The sequence below is a fragment of the Gorilla gorilla genome, chromosome 2, assembly GCF_029281585.2.
Source record: "Gorilla gorilla gorilla isolate KB3781 chromosome 2, NHGRI_mGorGor1-v2.1_pri, whole genome shotgun sequence".
NCBI lineage: Eukaryota > Metazoa > Chordata > Mammalia > Primates > Hominidae > Gorilla > Gorilla gorilla.
In genome coordinates, this window is record NC_086017.1 from 197,351,938 (window position 1) to 197,367,074 (window position 15,137).

Consider the following 15,137-nt stretch of genomic DNA (forward strand, 5'->3'; position numbering starts at 1 on the left):
AGAGGCCCCCTGCAGTCCCGGGATCAGGAGGAAACGCAAGAGGTGGCGTTGGGCTGTGGGGGAGGGAGGGCGCTGAGAGGCCGTGACTGCACCCAGGCCTGCTTTCCTGGCTCCAGCTTGGAATTGTCAGGTCAGTTCAGGAGGGGTGTCCTGCCCCTTGGACAGGCGAGGGGGTCCTCATAGTTCTTGCTTTAACTCTACTAATTATTATTTTTTAACCTGGTTTCCAGATCACGGTGCCATCTGTTAATGATCCCGGAATTGGGAGGCAGAGCTGCTTTAACCATTCTCCCTGTCCTCCCGTGCTGTTTAGCAATTTCTAGCCTCCACTGAACTGGGCATTTCAGCAAACTGATGAGGTGGATGCACTGGCTTCTCACGGGTGACAGTAGCCCAGGAGGTCCTAATCAACGGGCCGCCCATCATCTCTTAAATCAAGAGATCTGAGAGGCTAGAAAGGCACAGGCATCTCAGAGCGTGGTCTAACTCTCGGGGTCTTAATAATGGCTCACGTGGCAGGCTGTGGGCTAAGCACCATGTCTATTCTCACCTGTGAGAGGAGGAATGATAATTATCTCCATTTTACAGAGGGAGAAACCGAGGCCCGGGGACATTAAGTCACTTGGGCCAGGTCACAAAGTGGCAGGTGGCAGTGCTGGGATTTGAGTCTGCCTGTCTCCACAGCCTGCTGTGTTCCTGCCAAGGGGAGGAAGGGCCTGAGTCATGTCGCCCTAGTTGCTCCACTTTGAAACAGAAGAGAACGTACCTTTCTCCTTGTCTCCCTCCACTCTTGGGGTTCACCAAGACCAGCAGGGGGTGGGTACCCGGGGTGGGGATGATCTTATACTTGAAAGGTAAAAGAAAAAGAAATTAGCTCTGCTTCATCCAATAGGGGGGTGAGATGAGAGTTGAAGCCAAGACAGCTTTGGAGAGGCAGATGAGAAGCAGGAGGGCAGGCAGTCAGGTGTTTTTCCACTGGCTGAATTTTTGGAGGGGCTAAGTAGCTAAGTGTCTCCAGTTTGAATGGCCTTTAAGTAGTGTTAACGGAAATGAGGGTTTGAGGTCAGGATCAGCGATGGGACAATGATGCTGTAGCTTCAAATCATTCAACGATGACATGGTCTTGTACCTACAGCACAAGATGAAATTTTGTGGGAGACACAGCTGAATATGATCTTAGAAAGCACGGCCGTCTGATCATACGCGTAAGTGAAATAGCACTCATGGAGTGAACCACCCGCTTCCACCCTGGCGCCTTCCAAATGCTCATTTCCGGCCCCAGTTTCCTCCTGAACCCTGGTCCCACATTTCTCACTGGCCAGTGGGTAGTACTGTCGACTGGACGGCTCACCATCAGTACAAGCTCAACATGCCTCATACATGACCCATCTTCTCTCCCTATGAAACTCGGCCTTTCTCCTGGTTCCCTGTTTCTGTTATTCGTCCATCCATCCAAGGAAGGTCTTGTCCTGCCAAGTCTTTCCCTGAAATGTCCCTTTACCTCTGGTAGCTGCCACAGCCCCATGCTGCTTGCGCCTTTCCCACCCTAGGTAAGTCCTGCGCACCATCCCCACACAGTTCCTTCCCAGGACACCAGGTCAGCCATACCACTCTTGCCCAAAAACTTGTAAAGACATCTCATTATTAAAGGAGGATTTGGATTTTGTGGATAAAATGTAAATTTCCTAACCTGGCATCAAAGGCCTTTTCAGTCTAGCCCTATTCTACTGTTATCTCCTAATTCCTGCTAACCCTCAGCTGCAGGTGCAGCCAAGTCCTGCTCTTGCTCCTCTAGTAAGTCTAGAGTGTGCCTTTTGCATTCCCACCCATGGGTCTGTTCGTGCTTGTTTCTTCTCCCGTTCCATGCCCTGAAATGCCCACTTCCTTCTTTGCAGACTCCTAAAAAAAATTTTTGGCTGGGCATGATCACTCACGCCTATAATCCCAACACTTTGGGAGGCCGGGGCAGGAGCATCACAAGGTCAGAAGTTCGAGACCAGCCTGGCCAACATGATGAAACCCCGTCTCTACTAAAAATACAAAAATTAGCCAGGCATGGTGGTGTGCGCCTGTAATCCCAGCTACTTGGGAGGCTGAGGCAGGAGAATCGCTTGAACCTGGGAGGTGGAGGTTGCAGTGAGCTGAGATCTCGCCACCGCACTCCAGCCTGGGTGACAGAGCAAGACTCTGTCTCGGAAAAGAAAAACAAACAAACAAACAAACAAACAAAAAACACCACCACCACCACCAACAAAAACCTTCTTATCCTCAGGGCTCAATTCAAGAGACATCTCTATGAAGTTTCCCTTGATCATTGCAACTAAAATGATTGCACTTAAAACATGTACTATTGGCTGGGCACGGTGGCTCATGCCTGTAATCCTAGCACTTTGGGAGGCTGAGGCAGGTGGATCACCTGAGGTCAGGAGTTCGAGACCAGCTTGGCCAATATGGTGAAACCCCATCTCTACTAAAAATACAAAAATTAGCCGGGTGTAGTGGCGCATGCCTGTAATCCCAGCTACTTGGGAGGCTGAGGCAGGAGAATCACTTGAACCCGGGAGGAAAGGTTGCAGTGAGCCGAGATTGCACCATTGCACTCCAGCCTGGGAGACAAGAGTGAAACCCCATCTCAAAAAACAAGCAAGCAAGCAAGCAAGCAAGCAAGCAAACAAACAAACAAACGCACCATGTACTATCTTCTGGAGTTTCTTTTGTTGTTCATTTGTATATATATATATTTTTTTACTTTCTTAGATAAATGACTCAAAACATCAACTGGATTTAAAATGCATTGGGAGCAGAGTGGGGTGTGTGTAACCCTACTACCAAGGACCCTATAGCACCAGACACAAGAGTGGGTGCTCAGCAAATACTTGTGGGTTCAGTGGAAGGATACACCAATGTGGACGCACAGCTCTGCTCCATATTCAATATCTAATGCCTGCTTTTCCAGATCTCAAGCTAAAAGTCCAGCAAACACAGTGCCATGTTGTTTGAAAAGGATAGTAGCATTTCCGATGATCTAAAAAATTTGTCTCACCTGCCCAGGGTGACTATGTGATGCCCAGAAGCATCTTGGAGGCTGAGGAATAAACCCTCACCTCTGGAGATGATATTCAACGTATTTAACAGCCAGCCCTACAGTGTGGGCTCTGCCCCATCAGAACAGATGCAAGACAACCCGATGGCTGCCTGCCCTAAACAACTGGCATACATGTATCGGGTGTGGATGTGCGTGCGCCTGTGTGTGTTTCCCACCTTTCTGCCCTTCTAGGTGTCTAGAGCTTTCTCACATATTAAGATTCTCCCCTCATTCGCCCTTATGTTTCACTTTTCTTTTTCTTTTTCTTTTTTTTCTTTTGAGACATAATCTCCCTCTGTTGCCCAGGCTGGAGTGAAGTGGCAGAATCTCGGCTCACTGCAACCTCCACCTCCCAGGTTCAAGCGATTCTCCTGCCTCAGCCTCCCGAGTAGCTGGGATTACAGGCACCTCCCACCACGCCCGGCTAATTTTTGTATTTTTAGTAGAGATGGGGTTTCACCATGTTGGCCAGTCTGGTCTCAAACTTCTGACCTTAGGCGATTTGCCCGCCTCAGCATCCCAAACTGCTGCGATGACAGGCGTGAGCCACTGCGTCCGGCCTTTTACTTTTCACAACACATGAATCTGTATATTCTCATTTAATCTTACAGCACCTCTGGGAGGTGGGCAGGGCAGGGATTACTGTGTCTCCTTTGAGCGGAGGAAACTTAAGGCTCAGAGGCAGAGCAGGAGGCCCCGGTTTTCTATTTCCTTTTCTAGTACTCTTTGTTCCTCACCAGGCTGCCTTCCCTGCATTCCTTGGAACTCTGTGGAAGACACAAAAAATGTTCATTGCTGAACCCAAGTAAAAAAAATGAGTTCTTAAGTATACATTTAAGGATTAAGAAGAACTTTTAGATCTGGTTAGCTTCATTTTGGCAGATCATGTTCTGGAGACAGCTTGGCAATCTTGAAAAACCCATTGTCTATTTTTAGGCCACATCTTTGTTATTATTTAGGACATCTGCATATTAAAGTTTTATGTAACTTTTTCCTAAAATAGTAATAAAGCCCAATAAGACCAGCAACGGGATCAGTCAACCTTTCCTCTCACCACTTGCTGACAGTGTGGGTGTCAAAGGTAACACCAGAGGCCACAAATAAATGCCCTCCTGGGTGGTATAATTAGTCAGATGAGAAGGCAAATGCTGAGATGCTTTTCTATAGAACCCAAACCCCGTCTTGCCCGCCACAGCCCTGGAACAACTTAGAAGGTGCAATCGGATTTAGAGCTCATGAGGTACCTGCATGACAAGTTCGCCCTTGGCGGACACGCAGCCATCAGACTTCTCACCTGGCCTGTCCTGTGACAAGAAAGGAAAGACAAGCATCTTTTGGAAAAAGAAGCCTAATACCAAGAAAGAGATCAGATGAAAAACAAATGGCTGATATAAAGAAAGAGATCAGAAAGCTAGTGTAGTATGGAGACGAGGTTTTCAACATAGGGCTTCTGACCTAAATAAAGAAATGTACCCCTATGACTTTTTCTAGGATTCTTCAGGCCTCCAGTGATGACATCACGGGCTGACTTTACCTTTGAGGTAAGGGACATAGTGGGGAGCACTGAAAGTGGCAGAATTCCACTTGGTTGATTTAGAAGCTTGAGCTCTGAGAAGAAAATTCTTAGACTTGGCGACTTGGCTTTTCTTCCTTTCTTTCTTTTTTTTTTTTTTTGAGACGGAGTCTCGCTCTATTGCCAGGCTGGAGTGCAGTGGTGTGATCTCGGCTCACTGCAAGCTCCGCCTCCTGGGTTCAAGTGATTCTCCTGTCTCGGCCTCCTTAGTAGCTGGGACTACAGGTGCGTGCCACCACGCCCAGCTAATTGCTAATTTTCTTGTATTCTTAGTAGAGATGGGGTTTCACCATGTTGGCCAGGATGGTCTCAATCCCTTGACCTCGTGATCCGCCGGCCTCAGCCTCCCAAAGTGCTGGGATTACAGGTGTAAGCCACTGCGCCTGGCCGTAGACTTGGCTTTTCTGCTGAGCACTATCTAATGATATGATATTGTCATTTTTCTTGGTTTTGTTTGTTTTTCTAATGTTTATTTTATTAAGGTTTTCTCACATATAGTAAAATGCTCAAATCTAAATTGTACAGCTTGATGAATTTTGTATATGGGGATGGCCTCGTAACTACTACCTCTTCAAGCATAACCCTGTTGTGACTCCTGATACCACATGGGTTTTGCCTGGCTTTTGAATTTCATGTAATGGATTCATAGAGCCTACCTTTTCGAGTCTAGCTTCTTTGGTTCAGCATTATGTTTTTGAGATTCTCCATGTTTTTACTCTATGCATAGTTTGTTCTTTTCCATTGCAATGTAGTTTCCCATTCTATGAATGCCAGACGCCGATATGCCTCAATTTATTCATCTATTCTCCTGTTAATGGTCATTTAGCTTGTTTCCAGTTTTTAACTGTTATGAATAAAGCTGCTATGAGCATTCTTGTGCATGTCTTTTGGTGGAATAAATGCTTGTATTTTCCAGGTAGATGCACTGGAGGAGAATTTTTGAGTTATGGAGTTTGTATATTTCCAATACAGTAAATATTGCGAAATGATTTTCCAATGTGTTGGTATTTTTCAGGGTTTTTTATTTTTATTTTTGAGACAGAGTCTCACTCTGTCACCCAGGCTGGAGTGCAGTGGTGTGATCTTGGCTCACTGCAACCTCCACCTCCCAGGTTCAAGCAGTTATCCTGCCTCAGCCTCCCCAGTAGCTGGGATTACAGGTGCCCACTACCACGCCTGGCTAATTTTTGTATTTTTTAGTAGAGATGGGGTTTCACCATGTGGCCAGGCTGATCTAAAACTCCTGACCTCAGGTGATCCGCCTGCCTCAGCCTCCCAAAGTGCTGGGATTACAGGCATGAGCCACCGTGGCTGGCCTTTTTCTCAGGTTTTTAATGAGAAAGAAGTAGCTGGTCAAGTCCAGAGTGAGATGTGAGGAATGGGTGGGACTTGCAACATTTTTAAGATGGGAAGATGGCAAAATTAAGTGTTTGATGCTTGTTTGAAAGAGGAGTCTTCAACACAGGCGACAACGTGTCAGGTGGGGGTAAAGGAGCTTAATTTTGCTGCTTTCATTTCCAAATCAGGCTGAGACACCCAAGTGGAAACTCAGGAAGTAGAGGGAGATACAGTTTGGATGTGGCAGGGAGATTGATAGAGATGAGGGAGGTTGGGAGCCTGGCCATGCATAGGTGGTGACTGAGGTTCCTTGTGCTGTGCTCTGCCTGCAAAAGGCTTAGAACAAATGTGCTTTCCTTGCTGGGTCATTTCAGGGCACTCGGGGTGGCCAGCAATTGGAAACAGTTTAGTCAGAGAAGTTTTCTCTCAAAATCTGATCTGTGCAGCGCTGACCTCTTTCAAGCACATACTGAAAGCACAAACCCAACAGAGAGGAGCAGAAAAGATTAACAACTGGGCACTGGGCTAAAAACCCAGGTGATAAAATAATCTGCACAACAAACTCCCGCAAGACGTGTCTGCCTGTGTAACAAACCCTCCCATGTACTCTCTAACCTAAAATAACAGTAAAAAAAGAAAGAAAAGAAAACACAAACCCAAAGAGTTGTCAGGGAAGCCCTGGGAAGGATGTGAATGTCTGAAAGCTGCCTACATCTGAAACCAGAACCCGGAGAAGCTACAGCCCTCGCCGGGGCAGGAGCACTTACCCGGGTGATGGGGCATATGGAGGTGGGCAGTAAGATGTGGTCTCTGAGTTCCCCACCGTCACACAACGTTGATAATTCACATTTGCGGTGAAACTGGGGGGAGAAATGAAAAAGAGAGTGAGTGAAAGTGAGCAAAGAAACATCAAACATGAAGGTGGAGAGGTTTGGGGGAGAGGTGAGCTGTCTAGTGCTCCCCCAAATCCTGATGCACTGCTGGCTTTGACAGTATTGCCGTGTGTGTGTGTGTGCACGTGTGTGTGTGTGTGTGTGTGGTTAAGGGTGCAAAGTCTGCCGTGGGCTGAGCAAAGAGGCCAAGAGCAGCTCATGGCTACTGAAGCGACACGGTCATGAGCCGGCCTGTGACCCTTCAGTGTGGCACCCCATGTTGATTCCAGAGCCCCCTTAGATATGTGCTCTCCAGGCCCTGAGACTCTGGGAGGAGGGAGATCTTGATGAACAAACTCATGGATGGCTGAGAGTAAACCTTGTGATTCAACCTTTGTATTTTGAGAGTTCTGTAGTCTGGTTTGGAGAAACCTACATTTTGAGGCTGATACCTGGGGAGGAGGACAAGAGCTGGCAGTGAGTTTTGACAGGCAGGTTGGCCAGCTCAGTGGCTGCCAGTGGCATTCTGGGTGTCTAGTGGGGCTGTGGACTCTAGCATGTGCTGTGGCTGGTGGCAGCAGGTCCAAACCTTTGGCCCAGGCAGTGGGGCTGCTCTGAGGAATGTGCCTTCAGGGCAGGCACCCCCTCCTATGATGCTCCTGTTGTCCAATTTTTCTCCCACTCTGTCAGTGTCCCCGGCCCTAGGTGACAGCCAGGTAAAAGAAGTTCATAGTCAGGCCTGCTGATCCCAGCTGCCAGGCCACACAGACAGTGGACTGGCCAGCTTCTTCTTCAGCAGTCCTCACTCCCCTGGTTCCGGGGTGCCCTCTCTCTGGGCAGCTTGGTAATTCACTGGAGCATCGTTAGGCTGAGGGCATTGAATAGGTGCTGTGGGGTCCTCCTAGCCTCTCTCCCCTGGCTTTGCTCTTGCTCTCTGGCCGGATGTTCACTGCTCCTGGGCTGCAGCTTGGGCAAAAAAACGTTGAAAAGAAGCAGGGCCGCCCTGGGCGCCAACCCACCGTCATCCGGCACCACACGCAGTGCTGCGCGGTGACACTCTGGTAGCACTTGATACTTTTGTGGCACCGGTCACACTTGACGGAGGAGTTCCCTTCCACCCATGCGTGCTGCATCACCTGCGGGAGGGAAGCGAACGATGCCAGGGAAAACGGCAGAACCATGTCCCCGGGGCCCTGGGCTGGAGGAGAAGGATCTGGGAGGGGACGCGGGGGAGCCAGAGGGACTGTTTCCTATTTAGAGGATGCTTATTGGATGTTGGGTGGCTTGCCTAATGGCACGATGTGGTTCCTCCCTGCCTAACCGCCATTATGCGAATCAAAGTAGATTAAAAGCTCGCTTTGCCACATTTTGAACAGCTCAATCGCCCTGGCAGGCAGGCCTCTGAGCAGCATCTTGTCTGGCAGTCCATCTGTTTGTCTTGCAGAACGCCTTGCAGAGTGATGTGTTTGTATGCGCCCTCTTCTGGAAGGCAGCATGGTGCAGAGGAACTCTGGAGGGCTTGGGTAGGCCACAGACAAAACTGGCTGGAGTCCCTTTGAAGTGGTGGCCTTTGGCCAGTTCTTAGACCTCTCTGAGTCTCAGGTCCCTGACCTGTGGGAATTGGTATAAGAAGTCCCACCTCTGGGGTTACTGGGGCAATGCAATGAGATAGCACGTTTGGAAGGGCCTCCCTGGTACAGTCCTGGCCCTTTGGGAGTACCCACAATTGGGTAACGCCCTTCTCCTTCCTCAGCTGTAGCTGCCCATTAGAAGCACCTGGGGGAGCTTTTAGATGTCCTAATGCCCAGCCGACACTCCAGACCAAATAAATGAGAGTCTTTGAGGGTGGGGCACATGATTAATATGTTTTAAAGCACTCTGGGTGATTATAACGTGAAGCCGAGACTAAAAAGCACTCTAGAAGGAAGTTAGAGAAAAGTCCAAAGAAGTTAGTGAGGGTCCATTGGTGCTTTTCACACCTGTTTCCTGGGGAGCTGGTTGTATCTGCTCCGTGACCAGGAAAGACCACCAGGGCAGGCTAGGCACTTGGAAACAGGTGGGAATAGTGGGATTGTTTTTGTATGTGTGTGTCAGTGTGGCTAAAGCAAGAGCAGCTGGCTAGTAGCCCCACTGTCTGGGAGGCTGAACCCTCAGTTCTCTCCCCCTGGAATTCTCACCAAAATTCTCACTCAAAAATTTTCGCCATGGTACCCCAAATAACAGAAGGAAGTGGATATGGACTCTGGGAGAAGGTGGGGGACATACCCTGAAGTGCCTAACCACAAGCACGGTATTAAAAACCCAGGAAATATCTGCGTGATTCTGTCCAGGTTTGTATTAAATAAGAGTAAGTGTGTTTTTTTGAGACAGTCTCACTCTGTTGCCCAGACTGGAGTGCAGTGGCGTGATCACAACTCACTGCAGCCTCAATCCTCCAGGTTCAAGCGATCCTCCCAGCCCAGCCGCCCAAGTAGCTGGGACTACAGGCACATGCCACCACACCAGGCTAATTTTTGTATTTTCTTTTTGTAAAGACAGGATCTCACCATGTTGCCCCGGCTGGTCTCAAACTCCTGGGCTCAAGCTATTGGCCCTTGTCAGCCTCCTAAAGTTCTGGGATTACAGGTGTGAGTGACTGCACTTGGTCCAAGAATAAATGTTTTAAATTACTTAGCAATTAAGTTGCTTAAGGCCTCCCCTAAGAATGTTTTTGGCAAAATTATTGCTTCGGAAGATGTGTCACGTTTGGTTGGTAGCTTATCACCTTGTGCCTTGCACTTCTGAGGGTGTAAAGAACTCGGTTTGCTAATTAATCTATCATCTACATGGCCACAATTGAATTTGCTCTGAGATTATTATTTCCATTTTGCAGAGGAAAAAATGAAAGTTTCAGAGAGGTTAAGTGACTGGCCCTAGGTTCCAAGGCTGGTAAGCAGCCAAGTAGGGTTTCCTAGCCAGGTCTTCTGACCCCAAGTCCAGGGCTGTTTCCCCAACACCACATCGCCTTACCCATTCTCTTTGGGATCTGAGGAGATGGTGAAAGACTGGGTTGCTCCTGCAGGCTGAGAAGTTTGTGAGTGTGCCCTGCCGGCCCCTCATTGGCCTCACTCTGTTCTCTGTGTGACAGGTGGCCAGAGTGCAGGCTTAGGGCCTGCGTCCAGCAGGTACACCATGTGTCCCGGTGAAAGGCATGGACATGGAGCAGGGTGTGCATGGGGTGGTGCAGAAGGCGTGGATGAGAGACCATGCAGTGTCCATGGGGCATGCACACAAATTCTAGGAGGTGCCTTTCTTTACCAGGAGTCCTCCTGCAGGAGGGCTGGGTACCACTCTCACGGCTAACTGTCTCCTGACTCACACTCCTCCATGTAATCTTCCCTTTTCAGGAAGGCAAAGTGCCCTTCCCCTGCTAATTTTAAGGTAAGTCTATTTCCAGACTTGGAGAATGGCATCACCCAATGGCCGAGTTAGAAACCTGGGAGCCATTCCCTACCTTTTCCCTTCTCTCATCCTCCGCATCCCCATCACCATGTCCTGGTCCTAGTGGTGGTACTTCCAAATTACCTCTCAAGCTCTCCCTTCATTTTCTCTCCTTTAGCCAGTGTGACAGTCAAAATACCCAATAACCAGCATGGCCTGGGGGACCCTCAGCACAGGACCATCCTAGAGCAGTGAGTGTGGATCCCACCCCAGTCGGGCCCTCAGCGCAGTACTGCCTTTTGCCTCAAGTATTGGAAGAGTTTCCCTCCCCTGATTTCTCTCCCACATCACACTCAGAGCTATTAACCTAATTCACAAACTCGATCACATCTTTATGTGCTTGAAGCTCTTCAGTGGCCCCCGGCTGCACAGAAAACACCTTTCTCACTCAGCTGGCCTCATAAGACCTGCTTCAGGCCAGATCTCACCACTTTCTGAGTGCATCTCCTGCCACTTCCCTTTAAGCATCCTCTGCCCCAGCTATGCCAAACTAAGTATGAATCCCGGAATAAGCCATGTCTCATGCCTTTACACATGAGGCTTCCTCTGCCTGGAGAGTCTGGTCCTCCTCGATGCCTCATGAAGTCCTCCCAATTTGTGTTCAAGACACAACTGCAATGCCAGCTCCTTTGTGCAACTTGCCCCGTGCTTCCACTGTACCTTCCACACAGCTGTGTTACTGTAGCACACATCTCACTATTCTGTTCTTTGCTTACATGCCCGTCTCTCCTTCTAGACAGCATAGTTCTTGAGCAGCCTGGGGAGCATCTCTTACAACCTGTGTACCCCCTAGCATGGAGCCTGGCACATAGCGGGTACCAGGAAGGTGCTGAATGGATGGATGGATGAACTGGATGGTTTACAGGTGGTCCTCAAGGCAGAGAAGGGACTGGATGAAGCTCCCAGTGCCCCTTCCTGCCCAGGAATCCATGTTGATGGACATATTTCCTGGATGAGGCATGCAGTAGAACAAGGCAGTAGATGTCACCAACCTCACCACTCCTTTTGGCTTTTGAGTACGTTTTGACACAACCAGGAATGTTTTTGGAAACACAGCGTTCGTGGACAGTGTATTTACAGTCTGAAAAGAAAAAAAGTCAAGGCAGTTGCTTGTGAATAGCCATGTAGGAGAGGCCCAGCCGCCCTCCCACCCTAGCCAAGGTCTTTACCTCCCTTTGGGTGGCTGGTGAGGGGCAGGGGACACATGGGGCTGGTCTTGCCTAACGGAAATTCAAAACAGTCTCTAATTGTTCTTGGAGGACAGAGACCTGCTTATCTGCTGCGGCTGCACCTCCACCTGCTTCACTGCCTTCCTCTGCAGGCAATGAACACAGCAGGAACACATCCCCAGAAAGGTGCTTTTTGCTGAAGGGGAGTGTGCGGCATCATCCTCCTGGCTATGCCAGTGCCACTGTATTGCATGCCCGGGACATTGGAAAATGAATAGAAAGGCCAGGGCTTTTTTTGTTTTGAGATGGTGTTTCGCTCTTGTTGCCCAAGCTGGAGTGCAATGGTGTGATCTCGGCTCACTGCAACCTCCGCCTCCCGGGTTCAAGCGATACTCCTGCCTCAGCCTCCCGAGTAGCTGGGATTACAGGCGTTACAGGCGTGCACCACCACGCCCCGCTAATTTTTTGTATTTTTAGTAGAAATGGGGTTTCACCATGTTAGCCAGGCTGGTCTCGAACTCCTGACCTCAGGTGATCCACCCGCCTCAGCCTCCCTAAGTGCTGGCGTAAGCCACCGCACCTGGCCAAGGCCAGGGCTTTTGAAGGCTAGGCAGGCCCCCGTGACAATCCACATGACCTTGGGTAAATTGTTTTACCTCTCTGAAATTCAGGGTTTTCTGTAAAAAGGGAAGAAAATGGCCTCTCTTTCTCTTTCTCTTTGCAGGGATTGTTGCAGTAGTACATGAGATAGTTTGTGTAAAGCATCATGTGTCTGGATCAGAGTAGCTATTCCACTCATTATTGCTGTTGTTTTTACTACCATTATGTGAACAGCAGAGGCCCACGGGCCTAGAACTTAATGGGAATGAGACTGATCTATAAAATGTGGGTAAGAGCTGGGTTTGAACTGGCGCTGGGGAGACTGTTGTACCCTTTTTTTTTTTTTTTTGAGATAGAATCTCACCCTCTCACCAGGCTGGAGTGCAGTGACGCAATCTCGGCTCACTGCAACCTCCGACTCCCTGGTTCAAGTGATTTTCCTGCCTCAGCCTCCCGAGTAGCTGGGATTACAAGCATGCACCACCATGCCCAGCTAATTTTTGTATTTTTAGTAGGGACGGGGTTTCACCATGTTGGCCAAGATGATCTTGGTCTCCTGATCTCGTGATTCACCCGTCTTGGCCTCCCAAAGTGCTGGGATTACAGGCGTGAATCACCGCGCCAGGCCTGGTGGACCCCTTCTTTAGCCCGTCGATGCTTGGTCTTTGTGGACAGTGGGCCCAGCTCTGCCAAGGCGACTTCTATGGCTGAGGTCACTTGCTGCCTAACTCACACGTGCATGTTGGATAAAGCACTTCAGCCTGGAGCACAGCCAGCGGGCCTCCCTGCAGCAGCAGCTCCCCGGTGTCTGGTGGGTTCAGGCTGAGTGTTGCTGTCCACATCATGGGGCGGGCGGCAGGGCTCTGTGCACCCACATATTCTGGTGCCTGCCATGCCTTCTTGCTGCAGCCCCTCTGCCTTCTCCTCCTGCTCCCTGTGTCCCCTTCTTTCCTACTCCTTATCACTCTTTTCCCCCATCTCTTTTTCCTGTCTACCTTTCCAGTCTTCCTCTCTGCTTTTTCCTCTACCACTTGTAGTTTTTTCCACCTTTCCACTCTGACTTTACTAAAGGAATTAAAAAGTGAAACAACTGTAGAGTTTTAATTCCTATTGCATTTACAGAACGTAAAATGCTTTTTTGTTTGTTTGTTTTTTGTTTTTGAGACAGGGTTTCACTCTGTCATCCAAGCTGGAGTGCAGTGGTGCAATCTCAGCTCACCGCAACCTCTGACTCCTGGGCTCGAGTGATCCTCCCACCTCAGCCTCCTGAGTAGCTGGGATTACAGGCGCATGCCACCATGCCCAGCTAATTTTTTTTTAGTATTTTAATTTTTTTATTTTTATTTTTTATTATACATTAAGTTCTAGGGTACATGTGCACAATGTGCAGGTTTGTTACATATGTATACATGTGCCACGTTGGTGTGCCACACCCATTAACTCATCATTTACATTAGGTATATCTCCTAATGCTATCCCTCCCCCTCCCCCCACCCCACAACAGGCCCCAGTGTGTGATGTTCCCCACTCTGTGTCCAAGTGTTCTCATTGTCCAATTCCCACCTATGAGTGAGAACATGCGGTGTTTGGTTTTATGATCTTGCAACAGTTTGCTCAGAATGATGGTTTCCAGCTTCATCCATGTCCCTACAAAGGACGTGAACCCATCCTTTTTTATGGCTGCATAGTATTCTATGGTATATATGTGCCACATTTTCTTAATCCAATCTATCATTGATGGACATTTGGGTTGGTTCCAAGTCTTTGCTGTTGTGAATAGTGCCACAATAAACATAGGTGTGCATGTGTCTTTATAGCAGCATGATTTATAATCCTTTGGGTATATACCCAGTAGTGGGGTGGCTGGGTCAAATGGTATTTCTAGTTCTAGATCCTTGAGGAATCGCCACACTGTCTTCCACAACGGTTGAACTAGTTTACAGTCCCACCAACAGTGTAAAAGTGTTCCTATTTCTCCACATCCTTTCCAGCACCTTAGTATTTTTAGTAGGGACAAGGTTTCTCCATGTTGGCAGGGCCGGTCTTAAACTACTGGCCTCAAGCAATCCACCTGCTTCTGCCTCCCAAAGTGCTGGGATTTCAGGTGTGAGCCACCGTACTTGGCCCCAAATGCTTATTAATTTTTAAAAAATAAGTTTCCTCTGAACATACCCAGAATAAATATTGACTAGAAAACCCAACTAAAAGTAGTATGAGAAATTTTAAATAATTTGTGGACTTTAATAATTTCTTCTAGGGGGTCAGTGGCTCATAAAAAGCCTCCAATAATAAATAGTCCAAGACCTGTCCGTTGGACTTGGGTAGGGTAAAAACAGGACATGAAGGCCTCGCTTTATTCCTTCTGTTGGGACAATATGGGTGGTCCCTCAAGCTGGGAAGCAGAAATACCAACATTTTCTCTGCAATGGATCAACCAACCATGCGCAGAGCAAGATAGTGCCTGGGGGAAAGAGGTTTGAAGGAAATTTACTCACAAGTGCAGCACAGGCCTTGCTTGCGGACGCCCATGAGCATGATATGGCAGAAGTTGCAGTAGGTTGGTTTCTTGAAGTGCTTCATGGTCCAGGAGTGACGCCCATCCCCCTTGGAGCCCTGCAGGGGTAATAGGAGGTGAGACCCCAAGCTGGCTGCCCTGAGATGGAGGAAGCCAGGGGCTGCCTCTTGCATGTTCTTCTTTTTCCTAAATAGGACTCTTTTTTAATATTTAGAAGATGAGTTATTGATATTTTTTACTGTTTTAAATACAAATAAAAACAAAATTTTTGTGTGTGTGTTTTAAAAATTAGCAAATATTAAAAGCGAGAAACATCTGAATGGAAGCATGTGTGTGTGGGATAAAATAAACCCTCTCCCGCATGGCTGGCAGAAGCATAAACTGAACAACAATCTGATCTATCATCTATCTATCTATCTATCTATCTATCTATCTATCTATCTATCTATCTATCATCTCTCTATCTCCTTTAAATGTTTACAACCTTTGACTTACCAATATCTCC

The 15,137-nt window shown here is 48.3% G+C and overlaps 1 protein-coding gene across 9 annotated transcripts in view; it reads right to left on the bottom strand.

Annotated features, from left to right (window-relative positions):
• DGKG (diacylglycerol kinase gamma) overlaps window positions 1–15,137 on the bottom strand; it is a 213,869-nt gene that overhangs the window by 113,111 nt on the left and 85,621 nt on the right. For 6 of the 9 annotated variants that reach the window (XM_055382079.2, XM_004038160.5, XM_055382076.2 and 3 more), the window contains 6 exons: window positions 14,613–14,730; window positions 11,341–11,429; window positions 7,888–8,004; window positions 6,764–6,856; window positions 4,330–4,389; window positions 767–846 (listed from right to left, as the gene is read on the bottom strand). In XM_055382079.2, coding sequence (XP_055238054.2) covers window positions 767–846; window positions 4,330–4,389; window positions 6,764–6,856; window positions 7,888–8,004; window positions 11,341–11,429; window positions 14,613–14,730 — 557 coding nt within the window. The remainder of the gene's footprint in view (window positions 1–766; window positions 847–4,329; window positions 4,390–6,763; window positions 6,857–7,887; window positions 8,005–11,340; window positions 11,430–14,612; window positions 14,731–15,137) is intronic. The other 3 variants (XM_055382082.2, XM_004038159.5, XM_055382077.2) reach the window with 1 other exon arrangement.